Raw genomic sequence first — 27,150 nt, forward strand, 5'->3', positions numbered from 1 at the left:
AGTGAGGATGGCTCAGAGCTGTGGCCTTTGGGTGCAAGTATCGGTGGTGATAACTGTCACAGGTCAGCCTCACGCTCGGCAAGCTAGGCCTGGTGGTCCCGTCTGGGGGACTCCTCGGCCTGATGCCCTCGCCCGGCACTCTGCCCCAGAGACTTGCTTCTCTCCTCCCGCGACTCTGCTCCCCTTCTGCTGGCCCCAACTTTCCGTGACCACCTTTGCCAAGTCCTCCAGCATGGGGCTCCCCTCATCCGGTCCACAAGGCTACCCGTCCTTTAGCACAGGAGGTGGTTGGCTGGGCGTGGCATTCATGCGGATCCACGTAGGCACGCGCATGCTCACTTGCATGTTCTCAAACACAAGTGCTCCCCAACTGAGCTGCTGGGAGCCTCATATCCCCGCCGCCACCGCAACTCCTCCCCTTCCTCTCGCACCACAAAAGCCACAGGTAACAGCAGTCCCCGGCTGCAGAGCAGACAATGCAAAACCCAGAGACAGGCTTCCTTGCCAGGCTGTTTTAAGCATTCAGCAGGATGTGAGCCCAGGTGGCTAACGGCTGGGCTGGCCCGAGACAGCTCTCCCCCACCCTCCCGCTGCCCCAGCTTGGCGAACTTGGAAGGGGCTGGGAGGTAGGCTAAGGGATTCTGCACGGTGCCAAAGAGCAAAAGAGCTGGACTGCTGACCCATTCTGGCCCCGCCACGTTCCCACCAAACACGGTGTGTCCCTGGGCAGGTCCCACCCCATCTGGAGTTCAGTTCTCTTATCTGTAAAATGGGGAAACCAGATTCTGCCCACACAGGTTAAAGGTCATCCAAGAACGTGGAGGATTTTTTAATAGCCTTGTCCCAGTGGCTGCACTTTGGAAAGCTCAAAGGGTGACACACGTGCCGGGAAGTCTAGGAGAGTGACTGGGCCTCGGGTTGTTCCCAACTTTGGGTGGGCCATATTCCAGAGTGCTCCCCACGTCCTCTGGCATGGAGTCTGCCTAGGGTTTAGGAGTGATGGGCTCACACATGGGTGGGTGGGGCGCTGGTGTATGTGCCCCTCACCTGGCCGGTCTCCCTGACCCTGGGGTGGCAGTAACACAGCCAGAGGACTCAGCCACCATCCCCTCCTCTCCCTCTACAGGCACAGCAGGGAGCCTGGAGGCAGCAATTTTTCCTTCAGCCTGTGGGCTGCAGCCAGGAGGCCACTGCAGGGCCAGGGACAGTGGGGGTGGCCAGAGGTGGCCTCAAGGATGCGGGAAGACCAACAAGTCAGGAGCCATTGTGGGTCTGGCTCTCTCCAGCAGGTGATCACAAGGTGGGGCTCTCCCAGGGCCGTGGAGCCCCTGGGGGGTGGGGCAGTGTCCTATATTGGTCTTTTGGGAGTGGAGCAGACAACGGCCTCTGCCAGGTTACAGGCTAGGCCTACCAGGCTTATGGGAGGAAAGGGACTAGCTGGCTCCTGTATCCTGGGGCTGGGGGTTTGGGGGTGGGGAGCTGAGGGTGAAATGTCGAAGCCCAGGTGTGTGTGGGGGGAGCAGGGGGGGTGGGGAAGGTGTGACCCAGAAGCCCTGCACCCCTAGGGCCTGGCCCTGCAGAAGGAGGCTAAGGGTGGTGGTTTCCAAGCAATGGGTCAGCAGGGGCTCTTGGGGCACGGGTTGGGGGGTGAGGGGAGATGAGCGAGAGGGTCAGGAGGGGAGTCTCGAGCTGCTAGACACTCCAGCTGAGGATGGTGAGAGCAGAGACGGTCATCAGAGGGGCCAAGGAGGCGGTGGGCGCTGCACTGCCGGCCAGGGGCTCTGTGTGCCGCTGCAGCCAGGAGAACTCCTTCAGCAGCTGGCGCTGCTGGAGCTCGGGGCCCACCTTCTCGCGGATGGTCTGGTAGTAGCGGTTCAGGTACTGGAGCTGCAAAAGGTAGGAGGGGTAAGGGCCTCCCCAGGCCAAGCTGTCAAGGTGTGGGAGCTCGGTGCCATCCAGTGTCACTTAGGCCCAGGTTCCCACAGGTCCCCTAGGTCCCCAGCCATCATCAGGGGAGCAGGGGAGGCATGCCCCAGTGTGTGCCCATAGGTGCCATCAGTGTGGACCCTCCCAAGGGAGGGGAAGGGGCAGAGGGTCTTGGCTTAGGGGAAGCAGAGGTGAGAGAGGCCCAGGGCTGGGGAGAGGCAGTTAGTGGCTCGAGGGCTGAAGGGTAAACAGCGCCGAGGGGCGCTCGCTCACCTGCTCGGGGGACAGCAGGCTGACATCGATGAGGTTCCGGTCATAGGGTACCAACGACACCACTTCAAATGTCAGGTAGGTCCCTGGGTACTGGGGCGGGGGCACAGGTAAGGTAGGAAGGCAGGAAGTGAGCGAGGGGGAGGAGCTAGGCTGAAGGGATGGAGGGAACACTCCACCCAGAAGCCCTGGGCATGGGGAACTGACCTTGTCAAGCCTGAACCCTCCACCGTGCCCTTGGCCACCCCCATGTCTACCAGTTAGGCACCCGCCTTTGGTGCTTCCCTCATGATTCCTGAAGTTTAGACTTAGGCCTGTGGGTTTTTTTTTTTTTTTTTTTTTTTTTTTTTTTTGCGGTATGCGGGCCTCTCACCGTTGTGGCCTCTCCCTTTGTGGAGCACAGGCTCCGGACGTGCAGGCTCAGCGGCCACGGCTCACGGGCCCAGCCGCTCCGCGGCCTGTGGGATCCTCCCGGACCGGGGCACGAACCCACGTCCCCTGCATCGGCAGGCGGACTCTCAACCACTGCGCCAGCAGGGAAGCCCAGGCCTGTGTTTTTCAAAGTGTGTGCCTCCAGAGCACCAAGGGAGCCTGTTAAACATGTAGATAGATTCTGGGGTCCACACCCCAGATCACTGGAGTGAGAATCTCTAGAGCAGGGCTGGGAACTTACATTTAAATAATTTTAAGGTAAGTATTAGGTTTTTATATCTTTCTATCTGATTTCCATCTCTATCTACAGCTCTCTCTCTAACCACATCTCTATGTTTCTATCCATTGATGTATCTATGGAGATAAATATAAAGAAGAAGAAATAGCCCATAATTCCCATCTCCCAGAGAGCTCTTGCATGTATGTGCTGAGAAAATTCAAACTACCAAAAGATACTCAATAAAAATGGAAAGTCTCCTCCCTGCCTGGTTTCCTTCCTGAAAACATTTTTGGCACATATAGTATATATATGTGTATATTCTAAAAATTCACACAAAATGGGTCCCACTATACACTTTTCTGCACCTCCCCGCCCCCCTGCCATAGTAGACCTAGGAGAGTGCTCCATATTAGCACAGGGAGGTCTCCCTCACTCTTTTTAAGGGTCCATAGTGTGCAGATGATAATTTATTTAACCAATGATGGATATTTAGCCTGCTTCCATTTTTCTAAACTATTACCATCACTGCTACAATCAACATCATCGTATAAACATCTTTATACGAAGTGACGTTTGGGGCCTATATGCAAAAGGAAGTGGGAATGCTGAGACAAATGCGTTTTCAACATGTACTTTGATAGATATTATCAAACTGCCCTCCCAAAAGGAGGGCATCTTTTCACATTTATGGACCATTTGTGTTGACCTTAGTGAATTGTCTCTTTACGTCTTTTGCCCATTTTTTCCCCGTTTTCCTTACTTCTGTCTTACTAGACGTTTAAAAGCTTGTGGTAAAAGAAGGACATTTCCCCTTTCTCTGACATACGTGCTATACTCGTCATACATCTTTTGCGTTTGTATATGGTATTGTTCCCATATAGATGTTTTTTATTTAATTGAGTCAGAGTCACCAATCTTCTTCTTCATGACTTCTGAGTCTTACATCGAAAGGCCTCTTTCCTCCCTGGGATTATAAATGAATTCAGAGAGGTTTCCTTCTAGATCTTTCATGGTTTCACCTTTAAACCTCGATCCATTTGGAATTTTATTTTAGTGTAACAGTGGCGTTCTTCAGTTTAATTCCCCCCACCAAATGATTAGCCACTTGTCCCGCCTGCCCATTTATTAAACAATCTTCCTCTTCTTTACTGTTTTGAAGCACCAGCTTTATAGCAAACTAAATTCCCATCTTGTTTATGGAAATTAGAGGGTCTATTTCTGGACTATTCTGTTCCACTGTTCCGTCTTTCCCATCTCTGGTGTCTTACTGCTTTAGTGATGGCTGCTTCGTCGTGTGGGCTAATATCTGCAAAGGCTACTTTCCCTTATTGTTCTTTTCCAGAATCTTCCTAGCTATCTTTGCATGTTTATTTTTACAAATAAACTCTACTATCATTTGGTGAAGTTACAAAAGCATCCAGCTAGTGTTGAACTTGAGGTTGCCTTGAATTTATAGATTAACTTAGGGAGAAATGACATCTTCATAATATTGAGGCTTATTTCCAGAGACCGCCATTTACTTAAATCTTTTTTATGTCCCTCAGTAGAGATTTTCTCCGTGTAAGTCTTTTGAAGCTTATATCTAGGTATTTTATCTTGGTTGTTATTATACAGAATCTTTATACCTAACAGGCTCCCCTGGTGATTGTTATGTGCATTGAGAACAAATGATTTAGGGCAGGGATACTGATTCATTTGGTTTGGAGTGGGACCTGGGCATTAGCATTAAAAAAAAAATCTCCAGATGATTCTAATATTCTAATGTGCAAACAGGTTTGAGAAACTGATTTATGGAATTATTCGGGCGCTAAGGAAGACTCCAAATAAATTAATGACCCTACATTAAATTCTCCTTTGACCTTCCTTACCCCCCGTGCAGCCCAGAGTCGCTGCCACACTGTCCACACCTCCAGCCCACCTCAGTGGCACTTTACCTTGGTCTTTGCTTCTACCACGAGGGCCACATCTTCGAGACGGATCCCAAATTCTCCATCCTGATAGTAACCAGGTTCTGGGAGACACAAGAGATGCTGGTGACATTAAGTAGGGGAGGGGACCCAAGCCCAGGTCTCCTACGCTGACTGAGGAGTGGCTGGAGGGCCTGGCTGCCCCCGGCTGTTGGCTTGGACAGACCCAGCACCTGTTAGATGCCCCGTGGCTACTCGGAGGCCACTGCCAGACTTCAGATTCCCCACCCTCCCTTGTAACCCAGCGGGGAAGACTTAAGAGCCCACTTGGGTCCTGGAGGCACTCCCCTCTCCCTGTGTGCCACTGTTCTGTTACCCCGGCACTTGAATGGAGACTCTGGAGTTTGGAGGTACAGCTGGAAACCAACTCCCACGGGCAAAGTGAGGGCACGGGCGGAGGGGGCTTGGGGTTAGAGTGGGGCAACCCGTTCGGGGCTGGGAGTGGGGAGGTGAGGAGGGAGCGCAGCGGTGGAGCCGGGGCAGGCCTGTGTGGGCTTGTGCTCCTTGAAGGCTGGCGTGCCCTAGACTGCAGTCCTGGAGGAGCCCCGAGAGCCATACCGATGGAAGTGAACATGCCCTTGGCCATGGCAATGTTGCCAGACTGGAATCCCACTGGCCCTGGAAAGGGAGAGTCGGGGACAGTGTCAGCTCTCCTGCACTCACCAGCTTGGAAACTAGCAGGTTCCAGGGAACAGTAGGTAACTGGGACCCCTAGCAGCGTGTGTCCACTGCATCACCGTCCACCTGCGACGGGTACAGACCAGATTGGCTCTGGCTTTTATTTCTCTGGGGTCTATGCCAGTCAGCCACCGGGCCCTGACCTGCCCCTCCTCTCTCTGAGGCCGTCCTAAATGCCAGCGGAGTGGCCAGCTGCCAGCATTTCTCACTTACCCAGCCTCCCCGCCAGCTGGGTAACCCTGCGTGGGTCACCGCACCTCTGTGGGTCCTGGTCATTTCCACACCTGTGGAACGCTCCACCTCTTTCATAAGAGGGGGGACTCCAGGGGAGTGCTGAGGAGATACCTACATTCGTGCACACACAGGAAGTTGCCAATGCCGTGGCCTGTCCCATGACCATAATTGAGGCCAACATCCCACAGGGCTCTGCGGGCAAAGGCCTCCACCATTCGCCCTGGAAGAGAGATGACCTCTGGTCAGCTGGCTGGACCCCAGACTATTGACTTTGCCCCTTCCTGCTCTCTTTTTCCAGACCAACCACCAGGATGGTGCCTGAGGAGAGGGCCCCCTGAGAGGCAGGTAACCATGCCCTATCTCCGGTATACTGTATGTTGTACCCACTACCTGGACCTCCCCATCTGTGAAGACACCCGCTTCCTCCAGGAATCCTCCCGTGACCGCTGCAGCCCACACTGACCGCCCCCACCTCTGAGCTCCGGCTCCAGCTCCTGAGTTGGACTAGGAGACAGGAGGCCTGGGCTCAAGGCCTGGCTCTCCCACTAACCCTCCGTGTGACCTTGGGCAAGTCACTTTCTCTCTCTGGGCTGGATTTTATCTATACGGTGGATGCGATGATGATATAATCCCTGCCCCACTGGCCTCCCAGGGTCTGAGTGCAGTGAAATGAGGGCCTGAGGTTCTAGGTCCAGCCTGGTTTGCAAAACCCACCTGATGTAGCAGCTGGGAAGACGAGTCTGGAGAGATCAATGCTTCCTATCAACACGCGGGTGTACGCCTCCTGATGGCGAGAGGGCGACGGAATGTGGTGTGTGGGCCCAGGCCTGAGTGGGGGAGATGTTCGGGGGGGAGTGCCTGTTCATGCGTGGTCACCTAGGTTCTGGAGGATGGCCGGAGGAGACCGAGGGGGACCTGCCCAAAGCTGGGGCTTGGTCTGTGCGGTTCCCTTTGGCTGGTCCACAGGGACGCTTGTAGGTGGGGGTTGGTGAGGCAAACTCCCTGGGCTGGAATCCTGACATGGCCACTCACAAATCTGACCTTGGGCAAGTGATTTTTACTGCTCTGTGCCTCAGTTTCCGGGTCTGTAATGGGACGGTCATAGTACCAGCACATAAGGTTGTTGGGAGAACGAGGTAGACTCGTGCATGCTCAAATAGAGGTCAGCACCCTTCATTGCCATTATCATGATCACCCTTTAGTTTTCTTAAGACCTTATGGTTGGATTGAGGCCTGATAATTGGCAGGTCGGCCTTGCTCTGTTGGGGCTGTTACCTTGTGGTAAGAGGGAGGGAGGTGGGCTGACAGTGGCCTCGTCTCCTGGTCACTCCCTGTGGCGATGTGGTGAGTGGATCTAAAAGCTAAACCGAGCTCTTTGAGGCCTGACCAGTGTTTGTTTTCTCTCTCTCTCTGTCTCTGGCACAGTATCTGAGCCGCAGGCCACTTGCTGAATGCACAGATGCGGCCCCCTGCTCTCCAGCCCCCCAGAGGCCCCCAGACCATGTCCCTGCCTCGACCCCAAGTGGACCAGCCCTCGCTGCTTCCTGAAAACTGCCAGCTCCTTTCCACCTCTGAGACTTTGCTGGTGCCTTTCTCTCCCCCTGGAATGGAATGCCTGTCTTCCTCTTTTCTGTTCAGCACACTGCTGGGCTCACAGACAGCACTAAACAATATTTGTTCATCGAGTTACTGAAATGGGATGACGATAAGCTTGGGCTGAGGCCCTGCTGGGGGCCTGAAATATCTCTGGGGAAGCAGTTGGGGGCACTGGGTTTTCTGGTACTAATTTGCTGTGTGACCTTGGGCAAACGACTTAACCTCTCTGGGCTTCGGTTTCAGCCTCTGTGCAATCAAACGGCTCTTGGCGGAGTGGTTGCTTGGGTGTCCGTTGGGTGAATGTGGGTAGGGAAATGTGGTCCAATGCCTACCTTTTGGAAAGCAGAGGGGGTGCCCCAGTGGACTGTTCTGGTGATGTCTGTTGTCCCGTCCCTGTGGAGAAAGACAATCAACACGTCCGGCTCTTCTGAACACCTCGGAGTAGGGATCGTGGCCACGGGCTTCCCGAGTGCTTTCCACTGGGGTTTGAGTGGCAGGGCTGGGATGGGGGTGGGGAGGGAGGTGAAAGGAAGAAGATGGCTGCCATCATGCAATTCCCAAACTCAGCATGTATGCATGAAGGGGCTCTGCAAAGCTATCACATTCAAAAATCACTGTGTTTTCTGAGAGTCCCAATTCCCCACATACATCTTCTACCCCCATACCAGCCGTCTTGGTTGTTTTGTAAATCTGGGTTCCCTTGGGCCAGGCTGGCTCTAAAATCAAGACTTCCTCCAGGCTTCCTAGGAGGTAGGAAGGGATGGTCCCATTCTTACAGATGGGGAAACTGAGGTCCAGAGAGATCATAACACTCTCACACATTCATATACTTATTTGCCATTTGTAGAAGGGAGGGAGGCAGAGCAGACGTCATTATCCCCATTTCACAGGTGAGGCAATTGAGGCCACGAGGCCATCTCCCTCTCTGAGCCTCAGTGAGGCCAGGTCTGGCGCAAGCACTGACGCCACACAGTTCTCTCCATTGTAAACATGGATCTGCCCCAGGGATTTGCTCAGAGTCCCAGTGAACCGAAGCTTCCGGAAGCCAAAGAGTCTGACTCCCAACCACCAGCTGCAGCCGTTCCCTCAGGATGCCCGCTGTGGCCACCCCCGGGGGTGGGGGCAGAGAGGAATGATCCCAGGGCCCTAGGGACTCCTCCTTGGGAGCAGGTCACAGGGCGTGGCCGACTTCTTCAGAAGGAGAGAAGAGGAAGTGAGATGGCCATTTCCCCGGCCTCACCCTGCTGAAGCACGCCCCAATCCAGCAACGCCCCAAGAATTCACTTCCCCTTCGCACACTGGCCATCTCAAGTATACACAGCGCCACGCCGGTGACTGCGAAGGTTGCTAGGCTGAGCACCTGCCAGGCTGGTTCCCAGAGCCCCGTTAAGGCTAAGTGTAGGGCCTTTATCATTAGCACATTCACCGCAGGATAGAGGATGGGAAACTATTCCTTGCTCCTCCATCAGTTCAGCGCACCCCTTTCTATCCCCCACTCTAATTTTCCCACAGTCTACCTGCTTCCTAGATGAGAAGGGAAAATCTTCCAGCCCACCTCAGCTCAGCTCCCATGTGAATGAATGGGCTTAGTCTATTCTGCATGGCTGTCATGTCCAGGTGTTCAGGTTGTGCACTGCACAAAGGTACCACATCTAAAGAAATGCCATTCACTGAATGGGTATATACTAATTTCAATGAGAGCACACAAGTGGACACACAGATTGTGGGGTCCTGGAGCACGGGACAGTGCCCCCTCCCCGCATAACCCTATCTCTGAAGATACTCAGAAGAACACGCACACGTCTACTCGCAGACACATCCCCATGCTGATAGGCGTGCCCTGTCCCAATTGTGCTGCAGGTGTCCCCTGAGGTTGCTTCACTCACCTGCCTACTGCTCTTGAAGGCCTGATCCTGCCCCCGCTCCCCATGACATGGTCACCTCACTGTACAATGAGGGAAGAGGTGGTGAGGACGATGCATCTTGCTGGTGGTGTGCGGGACATGTCCAGGGTATGCATGAGTGGGTGAGAATATGGGCGCTGTGTTTGTACAGCCAGGCAGGCTTGCTGAGCGTGGCTGTTCGGACTTTGTAATAATGTTCGGGCTTAAAAAACATTTTACTTGCACAAGGGGAGTCTTCCTGAGTCTCACAGGGCAGCACCTGTGGGCATCCCCACTGTTTTGGCCTCTGTCTGTTGTCCACCGGGCAGGGACCCCCAACGTGTGAAAATGGGAAGGATACTCAGGCACATGCAGTCCAGGCCTCTCCTTTCTCGGATGAAGGATCCTTGCCCAGGAAGGGAAAGCTTTGGCTGGCTCTTGGCTGAGCTGAGACAGCCGGGCCAGGGCTGCGTGGGGAGTACATACCAGTATTGTCCCCCGGAATCCAGCAGGTACATCTCATCTGAGGACAGCTTGTGGTGCAGCTCCTTGGTGGGGCTGGGAAGGCGAGAGATGCTGAGAAAGGAGCAGCCTAACCCTGAGCTGGGTGAGGTGGGGGTCCTGAGTGACAGCAGAGGAACCTCCTCCCCGCTGGGGGCCGGCCTTCTAGCTAACTCCTTTGGGGGAAGCCATCATCCCCCAAAGGGCCCTGGGAGACTACTGAGCTTCTGCTGCGAATGTCCTTAGCGCACATCTGTTCATCCTACACCTCCCTGAGCAAGGCCCTGGTCCCCAGGGAGAGGAGAAAGGAAAGAGCCCCGAATGTGGGAGATGGGAAAACAACTTAATGAGTATCTAGCCGAGCTATCTCTTTTTCCATCAGGAGAAACAGGTCTGCAGAGAAAGGGCTCACAGAAGACCTGGAGGGAAAGCCATGAGGGAGCTGGGCCTGGACCCAGATGCTGAGTCTAGGGCTTTCTCTGATTTCTTGCCACCTCTGGGCAGAGGGCCCCAAGAAGCCAGGGCACAGGAAGAGAGGGGACCCGAGGGTGGAGCTGGAGAGCAGGAGTTGGTAGGGCTGAGGAGTTCCTACCCTGTTACTCTCTAGTAGAGAGAAGGAGCTGGGCTAAGGCTGCTGAAAGCATGGGGACACTGGAGGAGGGAATTCTGGGACGGGTCAGGCCAGCCACTGGAAGGTGTCCACCCTCTCCCTGCTTTGCCCTTGCCAGGCTGAGGCCTCTGGTTGGCTCGACCCCCCACCCCCAAATTGCATCAGGCAGGCCTGCAGGTGTTTGTTTTGTACGGAGCCAAACGTCTGGCCAGCCTACATCTTGGGCCCACCTTGGTTGGTTCAGGCAGAGTGAATGGGCCCTTCTCCCCATGTGCTTGTGAGCTTTAAGAATTAAATAACTCACAGGAAGCCAAGGAAAAACATCCAGCAGCAGCCCCACCATCTCCCTTCCAGATCCTTCCGTCCAGAGTGCTCACAAAGTCCCAGCCTCTGGAGCAGGGAGATTACTCGTCTTTTCATTCAAAGGAGACTCCCAATGCCTGACTGGGCTCCATTCCCCACCTCCAGCCTCCACAATGCTAAAGGCCTCAGAGCTTAAATGTGGACTCAGGTCTTCCACGGAGCCCCCGAAAATTCTTTCTTCTGCAGTACCTGTAGTGGGCCAGGGCAGCATTCAGGCCACTAGCAGAGATGGTTTCAAAACTGGATCCGGAGAAGAACTCTTCTTCTCTGGAAAGGACAAGGCAGGAAAGATCAATGAATGGGCTCAGGCACTAGGCTGGGCCCAGGATATCCAACAAGGGCAAGTGAAGGTGGCGGCTGCCTCTACCTCAGCCAGGCTCCATTTGGCCTTCCCAGTCCCACCTCCTGTCACTTCCCAAGCCCTGGCCCGTCACTCACAGACCACTCAAGGTCAGAGAAGCAGAGATTGTAGAGGCCAATTTTTCCTCCTCTACCTCCATTTTATAGATGGGGAAACCAAGGCCTGTGTCCCAAAGTGAGTTCCTAGTAAAGCAAGAGTGAAGAAACCTAGCTCCCTGTATCTGAAAACTCCCTCAACTCCGGAGCAGCATCCTGGGCTAAGTGTGTCCTCAGGGAACCTCCCTCCCCAACCTGATACTCTCAACTGGTCCAAGGTCCTACCTGGCCTGAGCCGGCCTGAAGAAGACACTAGGGGGCGCTGTTGGGTTGTGGCCCTTCAAGTTGTCCCACTTTCCGCAGAGCTGGGGAATCTCATCCAACACCTCTGCCCAGCTTCCCGACCACGACCACCCAAGAACCTGTCACTCCTTGTTCCAGAGGGGCCCTCAGATACAAGGAGGGTCTTCCTTCCTCCATAAGGAGACCAATTCCCCCCTCCCTGCCCCCACCCCCACGCTAAGACAGTCAGCCGAAAAGGATGGCTGTGGTCCTTCACCCTCGGAACTTCTCCAGCAGCTGTGCCCCTGAGAACTCATCCACGGTGCCTTTGGGCACGTTCTCCTCCAGCCAGGCCAAGTATCGGATCACAGCCACAGCGTCCCGCACCTGGAGCGGGGCAGGCAGAGAGGCGGGCCGAGGAATGGTCTCAGCCGGGGCTCAGGGATGGAGGAGATGGGGGGACTGCTCTGGGAGCTGAGCTTTAAAAACATGAGGGTCTTACTGGCTATGCGATGATATTAAGGGATTCTTATTAATGTTTATATATATGATCAGAGTGCGGTCATGTTTTGAAAAGAGTTCTTGTCAGAGATACTGAAGTGTTGATAGAAGAAACGGTATGATAGAGGGGGAATTGCTTTAAAGTCGTCCAGCAGCCGGGGACGGGGAGTGGAGATAATGAATGTAGGGTCGTAGAGGAAATGAGATGGGCCTTGAGTTGATGATTATTGACGCTGGGTGGTGGTGATGGGGGTCATTATGCTATTTCCTCTACTTTTGTATATGCTTAAAATTTTCCACAAGAAAAGTTTTCAAAAATGAGGCAGTGTGGGCTTCCCTGGTGGCGCAGTGGTTGAGAATCCGCCTGCCGATGCAGGGGACGCGGGTTCGTGCCCCGGTCCGGGAAGATCCCACGTGCCGCGGAGCGGCCGGGCCCGTGAGCCGTGGCCGCTACGCCTGCGCGTCCGGAGCCTGTGCTCCGCGGCGGGAGAGGCCCCAACAGTGAGAGGCCCGCATACCGCACAAAAAAAAAAAAAAAAAAATGAGGCAGTGTATCCTAATGTTAACAGGAGTATCCAAAGGGGCAAGCCATCCTCTCCCTGGGGTGAAGGGATTATTGTAGCTAACACTTATTTAAGACTTGGAATGTGCCAGGCAGCGCCCAAAGCAATATATTAAAAATATATAATTGCATAATTATACATATAGAACTATATAATCATTATATAAGTATCATATATTTATGTAATTATTATATATTTATATGTACATATTAGATATATAAATGCATAGATGTACACTATATATATTTATATTAATTATGTATTACAATGAATATATTTAAACATACCTTATTTCTTATATATTATTTATACTATACAACATAGATATATATCTTTAATCCTCACAACAACCCTCTACTATGGCTTACAGTTATGATCCTCATTTTACAGAGGAGGTAACTGAGGCCCAGAGAGGTGAAGTGACTTACCTAAGGTCACCCAGCTAGGAGGTGGGTAGAGGAACTAGGATTTGAACTCAGATACCATAGCTCCGGGGCCCGGGCTGTAAACCACTGAACCACCCTGGGAACAACAGGGTGGAGCACAAGTGGGTGCCCAGGTGTTTGGCGTCCACGTCTCTGTTTCACTGAGGGCCTCCTTCAGGCTCCTCTGGCAGGGTCTCCTTTCTAACCCATCAGACCGGGAGCTCCCCAGAGGCTCGTGTGTCTGCCTGCCCACGGACTTACATGGCTGGCCCTGAGGAGGGTCTGCTCCTTGCTGTTTTTCACCGCCTTGGTTACCATCACTGGCGAGTAGGTGTCTGCTATGAGTTTCTCCTGCGAGGGGCAGAGAGGAAGTGGTCTGGGAGCCCTCTCTAGGGCACGGTGGTGTTCGAAAAGGATTGGCAGGAAATTCCAGCTCACATGAGACTTGCTGTCTCCTGGAGTGGCGATGCCCTTCCCACGTGTGCTTTCTGACTACACAGGGCTTTCCTAGTCTTCCCTGCCAGCCTAACCTTCCCTCCCTCCCTCCCTCCCTCCCTCCCTCCCTTCTTCCTCCCTCCCTGGTCCTGGATCCCAGCAGCACTCTGGGATGGATCCGAGCCTGGCCCCTGCCAGCCACGGGCTGTTCTGACAGTGTGTTTCCTGCACATCTCATATCATGACAGCTACCACTTATTGAGCGCCTGCCACGCGTTAGGCACCGGGCTTTACGTGCACTGTCTCCTCTAAATCTCCTCAGGGTGACTCTTTTGAGGTTGTGACTCTTAGTGCCGTTTTACAGGTGAGGAAACGGAGGCCGGATTGACTAAGTCACTTGTCCAGGGTCATGGCGCAGCCAGTTCTCAGTCTCAGGTTTGGTGACCTCAAAGCCTCTGCTCTACCAGCCTGTACTCCCCCAGCCTCCTTGACAATCTCTGAGCTCTCTGTGGACAGATGTTCTGTCTCTTCCCGGGGAGCCCTAGAAGGGGACTCAGTGCACCACTGCTGACTGACCAACTGCCAGAATGGACCAGGGGCTGTCCCCACCCCACCCCACGTTAGGTTGAGACTTACCAGGGCTGCTGGAGGGTGGGGAGGACGGTGCCCGGGAAACCCACCTTGGGTATCACTTCATAGAGCCCATACGAGGTGTAGCTGGTCCCGATCCAGATCTTCACGACTCCTGAGGTGTAAGCCTGGACGCTGTCACGGACTTGGCCGTAATCTTCGAGTTGCACACACATGGAACCCGTGCAGCTAGAGTTCAGGTACTGCAGGGTCTTGGAGCTAAAGCGACTCTTGTTTGCAAATAACCTAGGTGGAGAGGGAAGACCAGGAGGGTCCAGAGAGAATCTAAGGACAGTGCAAAAGATCAGCGGCCCTTTGTTCCTGGAGGTCAGAGGAGGCCTGCGCCAGGCAGCTGAGCAGACCAGATTTGGAGTACGTGGGAACAGAGGTCAAGGGGGTCAGGAAAAGCTGATCAGAGGCTTCCTCGAGGGTCCTGCTGGGGCAGGCACCCCGCTTGTGGGAAGGCTGCACGTTGAGGCAGTGCGGGGTTAGAGGAAGTCCGTGACCACAAGCCAAGGACAAGCCCTACCTGATGGAGGAGTCAGTGAGCAGCGTGTAGGAATAGAAGAAGGGGTTATAAGGGATGTCACTGCTGCGAAGGTTGAAGAGCCCTGGGGAAGAGAATTGATGGGGACTATTTGAGGCTGACCTGCCTGACACAAGTACACATGACACCTTTGCCCTACTGTTGGCTTTGACCTCCAAGGATCCCCAGCCACAGGCCCGCATCCTCTGCCCCTGAATGTTTCTCAGTCGTCTTCCCGGAGTGGGGGAGGGTCTTTGAAGCACTAATGAGCGCTAGGGGCACTTTCTCCCAGAGAAAGGCAGATACCCAGCCAGTAGTCTGCACACAGTGTCGGTGGGTTCCCAGAATACCTGAAGCCCAGAGCTGGGGTCAGGTGAGAAGCGCTGAGCCACGATGGGATAGAAAAGGGCTGCACGGGGTGCAAAAGCCGGGAAGCTGAGTGCCCTGGGCTCGTGGCCAGGAGGTTGGGAGGTGTTTGCTGGGCCTCCTCCCCTTCATGAGACAGAAGCCTTTGCTGCCGTGGTTTCCTGGTCCTCTGATGGCCCGGGGGCTGGCCCCAGATTGCACGGGGGCTTCCTGGTTTCCTTAGTGAGCAGACGTGAGCTCCTGCCCTCACCTTAGTTCCCGCAGGCCATGACCACGGAGCTCTCAGAACCCGTGGGTCAGTGGTCGTTGGGGGAGGAGTCCTGTGCTGCAGGGCCCAGGAGGCTTGGGGGTTGGCGGGAACCCAGGCACTCCCCTGCATCCACAAATCTATACTCACAGGCCGTCTCCTCAAGTGCGGACAGAAGCACGGCAGTCGGGGCCGCACGATGCTTCTGCATCTGGCTGCGGATGCCAGATACTTTCTCCTGCCAGCTGCTTCCTAGAAGCAAAAGAGCCAAAAGAAAGCATAAGTGATCTACCTTCTCTTCGGCACTCCGTTCCTGAGAGGGCTCCCTTAGGGCAATAGTTTTCCATTCCTTTAGAAGCAGTAGAACCCTTTCTTTAACCAAACTCTTACTTGTGTAATCATTAAGGACATGGGCTCTTGACCCAGACTGTCTGGGTTTAAATCCTACCTCCGTCATTACTTGATGGGTGACCTTGTGGAAATTAGCCCCTCTGTGTCCTATCTTGCACATCTGTAAAATGGGGATGGATTATAATAATAGTGTCTACCTCAATAGAGTTGTTATGAGGTCCGAATTAACTAATATTTGTAATGTATGTAGAATTGTGTCTTGGTGTATAGGAGATCTGGCATAACTTTCTGATGAATAAATAAGCATGCAAAACAGAGATCAAGAGAGCAGCCCTAGGTGAAGGGCAGTAACCCCAGCACTTACTAAAGCCACTTGGGTCTGGGCTAAGCACTTTGTGTACATTGTTTTAATCTTTACTTGGCCCATTTTACAGATGAGGAAATTGAGGCTGCAGAGAGGTGTTTTCATAGCTGGCAAGGGGCGAGACTGAGACTTGAACACAGGTCTGTTTGACTATATGGCTCACACTCTTAATCGGTATAGACATTGGACTATCTTGCTAACCTTGTTAGTCTCCAACCTTGTCCTTAAACTCTGTGTCACAGAGCTGTCCTTTCTGGGATGCTTGTATCCTGGTTCTAGGACTGTGGTTTTCATCTTTTTTTCCTGCTCCCTGTAATCCCTCTAAAGAGTCTGTCCCTAGGCAGGGCTAGGAATTTGCTGGCAGAAGATCATAAGCATTAAGGGTCCTAGTTGGGCTGAGAGATTAGCATGAACAACATAATTCAATTTAAAAAATCTTTATGCAAACAGGTAGAACGGTTCACCAAGAACCAAAGCTTTGGGTGCGATACTTCTTCTAGGTTTATTTTATTTTATTGTGGTAAAGTACACATACCATAAAGTGTTATCATTTTAACCATTTTAAAGTGCACAGTTCAGTGCCTTTAAGAACATTCACAGGGCTTCCCTGGTGGCGCAGTGGTTAAGAATCCGCCCGCCAATGCACGAGACACGGGTTCGAGCCCTGGTCCGGGAAGATTCCACATGCCGCGGAGCAACCAAGCCCGTGCGCCACAACTACTGAGCCTGTGCTCTGGAGCCCACGAGCCACAACTACTGAGCCTGTGTGCCACAACTACTGAAGCCCGCGCGGCTAGAGCCCGTGCTCTGCAACAAGAGAAGCCACTGCAATGAGAAGCCTGTGCACTACAATGAAGAAGAGTAGCCCCTGCTCGCCGCATCCAGAGAAAAGCCTGCGTGCAGCAACGAAGACACAACACAGCCAAAAATAAAATAAAATAAATTTATAAAAAAAAAGAGAATTCACAAAATTGTGCAACTACCACCACTACCTAATTCCAGAAACATTTCCATCATCCCAAAAGGAAACCCTGCAGCCATTAGGCAGTCTCTCCCCATTTGCCTCTCCCCCCCAGCCCCCGGCCGGCCCCGGTCACCACTAATCCGCTTTCTGTCTCCATGGATTTGCCTACGCTGGATGTTTCACACAAATGGAATTCTACCATATGGGGCCTTCACTGACTTCTTTCACTTAGGATTATGTTTTCAAGGTTCATGGATGTGATACATTTTTGAGACAACAAATGAAAATCCATTTAAATTGTTTGATACACACAGGTATCTTTGAACTTTTCGTGTTCTTCCCTTTTGCTCTTTGCCCCCTTTAAAACCTGTGAGTGGCTGGAGAGGAAGTCTCTCTTGTCTCTGTGAGCTTAGAGACTCTGTTCTCGGGCTTCCAGACCCAGCCCTGGCTCTGGATGGCTTTTCCTTGAAGACTAGCAGCCTGTGATGGCTTGGCTTCCTCTCACTTGTGGGAAGTGATAAAACCCACGTGAATTCTCGCCCAGTCCCTGGAAGGTTTCCCCCTTTATCCACTCCTCTTCCTGACATAACTACGCCCTTCTTTATCCGAATGGGATGAGTTTTATTTATGATGGAACTGTCTTGGATAGCAAGTCTCTTTAAAAACTGCATCAAGATGCAGAAAGTTTCTGCAGGTTACATCAGAATGGATAAAGAAAATTGGACACAATTTTGACTTGTTTCATCAGACTCGCTATGTTGAAATTTCTCTCCTGTTTTGGGGATTCCTTTCCAAACGAGAAGTGTGCATAGACCTGTGTGTGGAAATGGGCCTCTCAGATTGCCCAATGTTTCTAGGAATCCAAGTCTATGGGCTTGTTCAGAATTCCTAGGGAGGTAGGGGCTGGTGGTGGCCAAGACATTGATTCATACTCGGTAGCCTGGGTCCGGTCAGTTTAGTTACTACTTACAAGAATTATAGAACATACTGTTCTTTAATGACACATTTAGATGGTGTCAACGGGGTCAAGATTATCGATGTTAGAATTTTGAGGGTCAGTTAATTTTCCTTTGCGGTCCGGCGAAAACTTGAACCCTAATCTGTGCCACAGACTGAGCTTGAGCTTAGTTTTTGCTTCCTTTGTCCATGCCAGCCCCTCTGACCCCAGCCATCTTACATCTAAATTCCTCATCACTGGAGGACCAGAAGTCAAGGTCTGAATGATTCAATACAAACCAGTCTTCACTACCAGACAAGCAGCTCATATCATGTTTTTTTCTCTCTTCAGAGGGGTAGGTTTTTTTTCATCTTTCTCTGACTCCCTTGTTTCCCCCCTTCCTGTTCGCTCTTGCTTCAAATCTTGACACTCTTTATTCCAGCATTTTCTAAATATGCTTCGAGGAACTTCTGATTCAGACTCTCTGAGGGGATGGGGCCTAGAAACCTGCGTTTTAAAAACTATTCAGGTGCACATGAAACCATTGCTTTGGGACCTCTTAGGAGCAGCGGGGGCCTGTGTTGCCCCCAAGGTGGGGAAGAGAACGGGCGTAGGAATCACCTGTGAATGCCTCCTGCAGGGCGTAGATGGGCTCACTTGGCATCGGAGGCCTCTCTGACCCCCACAGCAGGTCCACAAGGTTGACGGTGATAGACACCAGCTCTCTGTCAGAGTCTCGGAGGGCCGCGTTATAACTCTCCCAGGAATCTGCAGAGGCAGGAAGGAGTCACTTGTCCCTTGCCTGTGTATGCCTCCGGGAAAATGGTGACTCAGGCTAAGCTCGTTCTTGTCCCCTCTGCCTCCTGTTCCACTCAGGCGGCCTGGGCTGTGCCCTCTCGCCTTCCTCTTTCGGCTTGCCCTGAGCCCGCCCCAGTGCTGCCCACGGTCAATTAGCTAAGCTCGCCCTTTAAGTGCCAGGGGCTGCGGGGCCCTCTTTTCGGTCCTGTCTGTTGGACTGAACTTCAGTGCCACAGCCCAAAGGCATGGTGAGGTTCAGGCCACTGCAAAGGCTGGCAAAGAAGCCAGATCTGAAGTGGGAGCCTTTCGGTGCATTTTCACGAGGACGGCTCCCTGGGGACAGGCTGGCCAGCTGGCGGGGGCACTGGAGCTCAGGGAGCTGTGCTCCTGGACGGGAGGCGGGGGGGACTGTGCTCCTTTTTGTAAAATAATTGTTCGGCCACGCCCTGTGGGCCGTGAGGGCTCTTAGTTCCCTGACCAGGGATCAAACCCACGCCCCCTGCACTGGGAGCGCGGAGTCTCAACCACCGGACCGCCAGGGAGGTCCCAGGGACTGTGCTTCTTTACTCAGAAACGCTCTCAACTCCTTTGACCCTTCCAAGCTGGCTTCCAGAAGAGGGCTACCAAGTGATTCTAGTGCCCTGATTGTTAGAGTTCCAGGGCACAGAGGATGGTTCTAGATTTAAGAACATCCTGGCCTACCCACTGGCTAGGTCTTAACGATTCCCTGAGTCTTCTAGGTTGGGTTTCGGCACTCCTGACTTAAAAAAAAAAAAAAAAAAATCTATGTTTATTCTTTTAAATGCACTTTCATTACACAATCCAGGAAGATACCCTTGTTGCAAAATATTCTGCAACTACAAGTTCAGACACTCTATCTTTAGAGCCACCCTGCACCTCCTTCTACCCAGATGTGCTTCTTTGCATCCTGAGGGCCTGAATCTCCCTCGTTGGTGTGGACAAACGCAGGGACTGAGGGAAGAACGTACTGATGGAGAAGAGGAAGGGGTCGAAGCCCACACGCCCTCCAACAGGAATCTCGTTGAGGAGCCAGGTGACAACAGGACTGGTGCCAACTGCGAGAAAGACAAGAAGGGACACTGAGGTTACCCTGGGCCCCCCAGCCGGGCTTCTGCCTGTGACAATCCTTCCACGTCTGTCCTCCTTGAGATCCGCCTCAAAGATTAGGGATGGCTCCACATTTCTTGAGCTTACCTCAGGGGCCCAGCACGGCCTCGCATGCACCCCCCCTCACCTGTACCTTCCCAAAGCCGGTGTGGGCCCCAGGGCTTGGGGGACAAACCCGTGCTGCCCTCTTACCTTCCCTATGGAGCTCCCAATTGCAGTCCATCTGACGCTCAGCCTGGGTCCAGTAGCGGCTGTCGGTCCAGAGAGCGGCTTTCCCCGTGGTCACCACGGCGATTCCTGGGGCAGAACAGAGAAACTTGGAGGGGAGGGTGAAGGTGTAGAGCGTGGCTTTAGTTAGCACTTTAGCAATGCGGTGCCGGCTCTGACAGTGTCACAAGGGGTCTCTGGAAAGAGTTGCTCTCCTCCCTTGGAAGGGAGTAAGGCAGGAGATGTTAAAGAGAGTGTTGCGGGGAGGCGGTGGGGGGGAAGGTAGCTGGAAGTGTGTCCTGAGTTGGGCATCTCTGCTTTGCCTTGAGGCCCTTTCCTAAGGGGGCATTTAGCAGGACAAGTGGGGTCCGCTTTTGGCCATCTCCAAAAGTCGATGCTACAGGGAGGTGCTCGCCACAAAGATGGTGTGGCAGTCGGTATGAAGACGCGGTGGCTGATGGGAACACTCAGAGAGGCCAAACCCAGCGACTTCTGCAAAGAGAAGAAGGGCCCACGATGGGCAAGCCAGGCAGCGTGAAGCCCAGGGGAGGGATGTTTAAGGATCAGCAAAGGGAAGCTTAGCTTTCATTCAAGGGGCCAGGATCAAGGTGGGAGGCCGAGTCCAAAACTGGGACCCCATAAATGGCCTCTATGTCTGTGTCTCATTTGGCCACGTGAGGTGATGTTATCCATAAAAGGACCAGCAAAGTAAAACGTTGTCCCCAAACGAGCCATTGTGTGAAGGGAATCAGCGGGCTCCTAGTGGCTAGATATAGAGGTAGCAACTGTCCCAGAAATGGAGCCCGGGGAATGCCGGCTGGGCCTGGCTGTGGCCGAGGCAGCGAGCACAGGAAAGAAGTCAGGAGGGCCATCTGCCTCATGCAGAAGGGTCGCTGCTGGGCTATGAGATGTGTGCCCTGGTGACCCCTTTTGGAGTGGTAAAGGGGGAGGCAGAGAGAGGAGCGGGGGCCTCTGGACACTCGCTCCTGGTCTGCTGGCTGCTGAGAACTAGCCACACCGGGGCCTCTCTGACCACTCTGGGTCTCCCACCAGAAACAATGAGGGCTGGGTCATGGCTGTCACCTGCAGACCCTGTAAAGCCTGTAATCCACGCACGCCTCTTGTCATAGTCGCCGATGTACTCGCTCTAGGAAATCAACAACACCGTCATTAGCCTTCTTCATGGAGTCACACCCCACATGGAAGGCCCCCAACCACATCCTGGTTCTTTCTGTCTAGTCAGTTTCAACCAGTCCTACAAGCCCAATGGGTACATCATAAATAACTTGTGCAGAGAGCTTTACACATTATTGTGTTTGGGTTCTCATAATCCTTGGAGACAGATCTCATTATTCCCATTTCGCAGTAGAGGAAACTGAGGCTCAGAGAAGTTCAGACACTTACCCAAGCTTCTTAGCCCTTTTCGGCAGGTGGGAAAATGAATTCAGGTAATCGTATTGACACTGAAAATGCCTTCTCTTCCAGCTGGGCTGTTGCTGGGAAGGTGGATGGGGTGGAGGTGGAGCCAGGGTGGGAAAAGGTGGGATGGGTGGGCGGGGGCGCTGCTTTGGGAAAAGCAGTTCTGGCTCAGACCATCTTCTTTCTTGTCTGCTCCCCTCTCCCAGCCTACACCCCAAACTTGTGGAATCTTGGATGCTGGATCATTTCAGCGCTCCATCCATCAGCTGATGGGAAGGGCTGAGCCAGAAGGGAGCTCAGGGTTCTTCTAATTCAGTTCCCAGCCCACATTCTAACCTCCTAGGGAAGGGGTATCCTAAACACTCATTCTGGATCCACCATCTAGGAACTGATCAAAATTGTTCTGAAGTTGTTTATAGTTTCACTGCCTGAGGTCAAGGAGATTTGGCAATGTCTTCTCTCCTATGTAAAGGATCATATTCTTTCCGTTGCCCTAAAACGCCTGTGTCCTAGCTCCCCACTTCCTTCCCTTTGCCTGTCAAATCCTTTTTCTGTCTTCCATCTTCCGATTCTTTTTTTTTTTTTTTTTTTTTTTAATTTTTTGCGGTACGCGGGCCTCTCACTGCTGTGGCCTCTCCCGTCGCGGAGCACAGGCTCCGGACGCGCAGGCGCAGTGGCCGTGGCTCACGGGCCCAGCCGCTCCGCGGCACGTGGGATCCTCCCGGACTGGGGCACGAACCCGCGTCCCCTGCATCGGCAGGCGGACTCTCACTCTTAACAGCATCCTGTTTGTGGCCTGTTCTCTTAAGCCAGACCCGGCTCGGGGCGGGGAGGCGGGGCGGGGGGGGGGTGGTGGGAGGAGCCATCTCTCACCATGTGAGCATCCGTGTCGGGGACGATGTAGGCAGAGAGATTCTGGGTGTGCATCTGCTGGCGGAGGGCTGTGAGCTGCGCTGTGGTATTGACCACAGTAACTGGAAGGTACTGACAGGTGACAGGAAGACACCAAGACACACAGACACACAGACACACATTGCTTAGAGAAAATGTCGCCGGGCCCCCCATCCTCTCCTTAGGCAGGGATTGGGGTTGGGTAGGCTGGGCCAGCCTGGGGAGGGATGGGGCAGAAGCTGATGTTATGGATTAGTCTAGATTAAGGTGCCTGGCCTGAGTGGAGACGGAGGTGTTTAAGAGCTTGGAGAGAGACTTTTTGTGCCAGTAACGGGACCTGAGTCTGGGATGGGGAAGGGGGTGGGTAAGAACTGCAGGGTTCTGAGCCCTGGCACTGGGCCAGGCCAGGGGATGGCCCCTCTTTGGGTACCTTGGGGTAGAGTTGCCAGTTTAGCAACTCAAAATACAGGATGCTCACCCAGTCACATCTGAATTTCAGGTAAACAATGAATAATGTTTTAGTATAAGTGTGTCCCAAGTACTATTTGGGGCATACTTACATTAAACACATTATTCATTATCTGAAATTCAGATGTAACTGGGCGTCCTGCGTTTCACCTGGCAGCCCTACCTTGGGGACTTGTTTCAAGTGCCCCCAGCAGTTTGGGACATTGTCCAGAAAGATCGTCTCCAAGCCAGACATTTTGTTAAAGGTTATTTTATCTTAAAAATAAAAAGCGGGGGCTTTTTGTTTTGTTTTGCCTTCTACCCCAGGATACATCCATGTTTATTTTCACATAAAAATAACGTGGTTTGCCCACCTACCTGCCTGCCCCCGTGGTCTCCTAAAGTGGACGAGGCAAGCGGATGTATCCCATTTGTCCTGAGACTTTAGTGACCTGCTGGCAGGCCCATGAGCCCTCACCTTCCCATGAGCCCTCACCTTCTGGCCTGCTCCTGTCTGGACAAGCTCTTTCATACTCTCATCTAGTTGTGGAAAGAATCCCTCTGGGCTCCAGCCAGGGAGCTGATGACCTTTCAGCTCCAATCTGCTGGGCCTTCTCGCAGTCTTCACACCCGAGGCCTCCCTCTCTTGACCTTCCGCTGGCTCTTCTAGCCCTCTGTCTTCCGCCCTCCTCCCTGTTCCTCTAGAATTGTTGTTTTCTTTCCTCCCATCCTCTTCCTGGCCTCTGCCTAGCTAGCCTCAGCTAAAGGCTGGCTAGGGGACTCCTCCCTCCTTGCTGCTCTTCCTCCCTCCCTCTGGCAGGAGCTGCCTAGACTCAGGCCTGGAGGGAAGGAGATGGCCTGCCGTGGGAATGGCTGGGAGGGAGGGATAGGGACGGATGTCAAGACACCTGAGAATGCGCTGCCCGCCCCGAGGGAGGTCAATCAGAAACAGTGGCCCCAGAGTCCGGAAATCAGGAGGAAGGCTGGTAGAGGGTGAGGCTAGCATCTGGGCCCATGGGGGATGGGGAGGAAGGTGGGAGCTGCGGGTCCGGGCGGGGCGGGGGCGGGGGCGGGGCGGAGGCAGGGCCTCACCGGAGGGCTGGTTGAACAGTTTCTCACATCCTGTCTCAGGTCCAGTGACTTTGGGCGGCCCCAGGCACAAGCTAGAAACCGGAGAAAAGTCCAGGGTCACTTGGAGACTGGATAGGTCCTAGAGAGCACGGGAACATGTTCCCCCAACCCCTCCCCCCTCCTGGTCCCCGCAGGGCCTCCATCCTCTGAAGCAGGAGATGCTGTCCAACTTTACTTGAGGATAAAAAGAATTACATTTCATAGGAAATCAGGCTGAACTGGATGGCACCCTGGGTCACAATCAAAGAAACCTGTTTCACCGACAAGTGATCGCCACTTTTGGATGGGTTTTAGTGCTCGTTAAGTCAATTTCTTCCTTCTGATCTAATTGGGTCTTTTCAGGATCTACCGAACTGGAAAAGTTGTGTGTAAATTAAATTTTTGTAATCAGATTTTCTCTTAAATGCTCTAGAGGATCTCGCTAAATAATAACCCCACCTTCGTTTTACCCTTCTATAAATCTAATTTTATATATATATATATATATATATATATATATATATATATATATTGGGTTTACTTAAATTCAAGGCCCACTTCTACCATTTCTTACAGTCCAAATATCTGCCTCTCATTCCAGGCTACAGAACCCAGGCAATCCCAGGCTGACATTGTCCCCTGGTGGGGAAAGGTGGGTTAGCATTTAAAGAGCTCCTACTATGTGCTAGATACCGAACTCAGCAATTTACCTATAGTATCTCTTTTGATACTTGCAACAACCCTGGGAGATGGGTATTATTGTCTGCTTTCTACAGAAGCGGAAGCTGAGGCCCAGGTACGTTTAGTTACTCGCCCAAGTCTTACCACAGTGAGTCCGTGGCAGAGCAGGAATTTGAACCCAGGCCATCGGAGTACAAAAAAGCCAACCATGGAAGGGTGGTGCCCCAGAAGGGACAGAATGTATAGAGACTAAGTTTCCAGTTGTGGCTCTGCCACCAATTTGGTGTGTCCCAAGAAGAGTTGCCCAGTATTCATTGAGCAAACATTTCCTAAGCCCCTGCTGTGTGCCAGGCACTGGGCTAAGTCCTGCAGGCTCTGGGTCTTCACACCCTGAAAGTCCAGGGGTCTCTGATAGGCCTTCCCTCCAGCCCCCCACCTTTTAGCGGGGGAATCTCCCCAGAGGTAATGGGGGTCTGAGTGGGTTGAGCTACAGATGGAACTAGTACCGCTGGGTTCTAACACCATGAATGCCCTGCCTCACTGTCTCTCCCGGTCACATAATCTCAAGGGAGAGATGAGACCCACCTTGCTGATGTAAGAGAACGAACACTCATTTCTGTAGGAACAGATCTCTGGCAAAATGGTGGCGCTAAAACACCGACATAAGAAGCAAGACACAGCCAACCCATGTCCCTCTAGACACCCCACTTGCTGATCTCCGAGGTCAGGGCTGTGGCTCCCAAGGGCAGGCTCTGCAGCCGAACAACTCTGTGCTCCCTGGCATGGGGGCCTGACACTGGGTGGGGAGGTGTCAGGAACTGGGCACTGAATGAATGAGTAGGGTCCTGCTGCCACAGAGCAAAGGGAAGGAGGCCTCCCCAGGGCCAGGGTGGACTAGATGTGGAGGATGCTCAGCCGGGCACTTAGCTGTGACTAAAGAGTACAAACGGGACACCATAGGGTGACAAAGACCAAGCTTTAGCTAGGCTCCTCCAAGCCCTCTTCTCCATTAGGCCTTGACTTCCAAGTCCACCCTGTCCTTACTGGGCCTGCATCGCACAGTCTTAGCAAGAATCCTGCTAAGTCAGTTTAGAGCGAATTTCCCACCCTTAGTATCTCATCAACCTTGATATCTGATCAAATTCCTCATCTCCCATCCTTGATATTTGATCCCCCCGCCTTCAGCAAGCGTCCTATTAAGTCAGTTTAGCAAGAGTCTCCTCACCCTTGATGTCTCCTCTTGGCAATTTTCTTTGTTTTTTTTTTTTTTTTTTTTTTCCGATACGCGGGCCTCTCACTGTTGTGGCCTCTCCCGTTGCGGAGCAGAGGCTCCACGGCCATGGCTCACGGGCCCAGCCACTCCGCGGCATGTGGGATCCTCCCGGACCGGGGCACGAACCCGTGTCTCCTGCATCGGCAGGCGGACTCTCAACCACTGCGCCACCAGGGAAGCCCTCCTCTTGGCAATTTTCCATCCACTGACCCCCTCACTCGGCTCATTGACAACAAGTCCTCAGCCATCTTTGCTGTATTTGGAGTTGAGCCTGATCTTTCTCCCCTACTGCGGCGCCCCTATTGCAATAGTCTTGAATAAAATCTTCCTTACTCTTTTAACAAGTGCCAGAGTCAGTTTTTCTTTAACAGGTGGGAATGGAAAGAGGCCAAACCAGACTTGAGATGAGTCTGGAGGGTCCCCAGCACTGGCCCTGGGGTTCCTCTTCCTCAAGACAGAGAGAGGGACCAAGAAAAAAAGAGACAACCTAGGCCCAGCCTCCACTCCAACCCTTTCTGAGCCCAGAGGGGAGAGGCCAGAACCGCTCTCCAGACGGACCTGCCCTCCCAGCGTGGGAGGGAGAGACAGGGGATGCACATACCACAGAGTAGGACAAGCCAGGGGTAGCAGCCCCAGGGAGCCCGGGCCATGGGGTCTTCAGAGGCTGGTGCTGGGTGGTTGGAGGGTCAAGGGAGAGTGGGCAGGGCTGTTTCCTTGGCCTCTTCCTCCAGGCCTTTCCGGGGCAGGAGCAGCCAGGGGGTGGGGGCTGGCAATGGGGAGGAGTTGTCCAGCTGGCGGATGGAGAGTCCTCTGGTCTTTGGTTTCTGAGGCTTTCCGAGAGTCAGGCTGGGTGGAGAAGACTCGACTGCCCCGGGCAGCCTCTGCTGGCTCCCTGTCACCCAGAATAGGGTGTGAGCCTGCCTCGGGCAGAGTCCAAAGATCTCTGAGACAGAAGAACAGCAGCTGGCCTCAATCAGCCTGCTTCTCCCAGCCCCCTCTTCAGCAGGCGGCCTCGGCCATTCCCGAATTCTGTCCCCCTCCCTCCAGCAAGCTGTTTCCTATTAGCTCCCTCACCCCAGGCTCTGGCTACAGCCTCACTTTTGCTTTGAGATGGATGTTTATCCTTCCGCCTCTTCTGAGCTGGCCTGACTCAGAAAAAGCCAGTGTCCTCTCTGCCCAGTGCCTGTGAAGCCCCACTGCACCCCTCGGAGAAGTTAGTTACAGCCGGAGACTGACTTTCCTGAACGGAGGGCTGGGTCCCCACAGCAGAGTCCCTTCTGTAAAAGTGGCAGCAGTCGCTGCCCTTCTCTTGGGATGGTGGGGACGGTGGAGTCCATTCAGCTGTTAGTGCCATTGGCACCTGAGGGAATGAAAGCCCAAAGGCCCATCTGGAGGGATCGGGGGACGACATTGAAGAGGGAAGAAGGCCCAGAAAGGGGAGTTTGGGGTCTCCCAGAAGACACATTTGGTTAACGGGACATGCCCTTCCTATCATAGCTTCTAGAACAGGTCTTTGTTCCCCTGCGGTG

At 53.2% G+C, this 27,150-nt stretch overlaps 1 protein-coding gene across 1 annotated transcript; it reads right to left on the reverse strand.

Moving 5' to 3' along the window:
- Nucleotides 1-798: 798 nt before the first annotated feature.
- Nucleotides 799-26,661, reverse strand: XPNPEP2 (X-prolyl aminopeptidase 2). The gene is made up of 21 exons (XM_059050949.2): nucleotides 26,223-26,661; nucleotides 23,650-23,720; nucleotides 22,093-22,203; nucleotides 20,884-20,947; nucleotides 19,786-19,890; nucleotides 19,455-19,541; nucleotides 18,289-18,435; nucleotides 15,202-15,303; nucleotides 14,442-14,523; nucleotides 13,963-14,158; nucleotides 13,109-13,198; nucleotides 11,636-11,745; nucleotides 10,870-10,947; nucleotides 9,693-9,764; nucleotides 7,656-7,716; nucleotides 6,442-6,511; nucleotides 5,843-5,947; nucleotides 5,374-5,433; nucleotides 4,783-4,859; nucleotides 2,200-2,289; nucleotides 799-1,887 (listed from the first exon to the last, which is right to left on the reverse strand). The coding sequence occupies exons 1-21, from the start codon at nucleotides 26,269-26,271 to the stop codon at nucleotides 1,693-1,695; spliced, it is 2,022 nt and encodes a 673-aa protein (XP_058906932.1). The 5' UTR covers nucleotides 26,272-26,661; the 3' UTR covers nucleotides 799-1,692.
- Nucleotides 26,662-27,150: the final 489 nt, after the last annotated feature.

Source organism: Kogia breviceps, chromosome X (assembly GCF_026419965.1).
Source record: "Kogia breviceps isolate mKogBre1 chromosome X, mKogBre1 haplotype 1, whole genome shotgun sequence".
Lineage (NCBI taxonomy): Eukaryota > Metazoa > Chordata > Mammalia > Artiodactyla > Physeteridae > Kogia > Kogia breviceps.

What these genes read in the sequence shown, in the direction of transcription:
- XPNPEP2 (XM_059050949.2), bottom strand. Translation starts at nt 26,271, where the DNA reads ATGGCCCGGGCTCCCTGGGGCTGCTACCCCTGGCTTGTCCTACTCTGT. An exon ending in CTGGCTTGTCCTACTCTGTG is followed by an intron (nt 23,721 to 26,222) that starts GTATGTGCATCC and finishes TCCGGTTTCTAG; the next exon opens with CTTGTGCCTGGGGCCGCCCA. An exon ending in TTGGGAGCTCCATAGGGAAG is followed by an intron (nt 19,542 to 19,785) that starts GTAAGAGGGCAG and finishes TCTTTCTCGCAG; the next exon opens with TTGGCACCAGTCCTGTTGTC.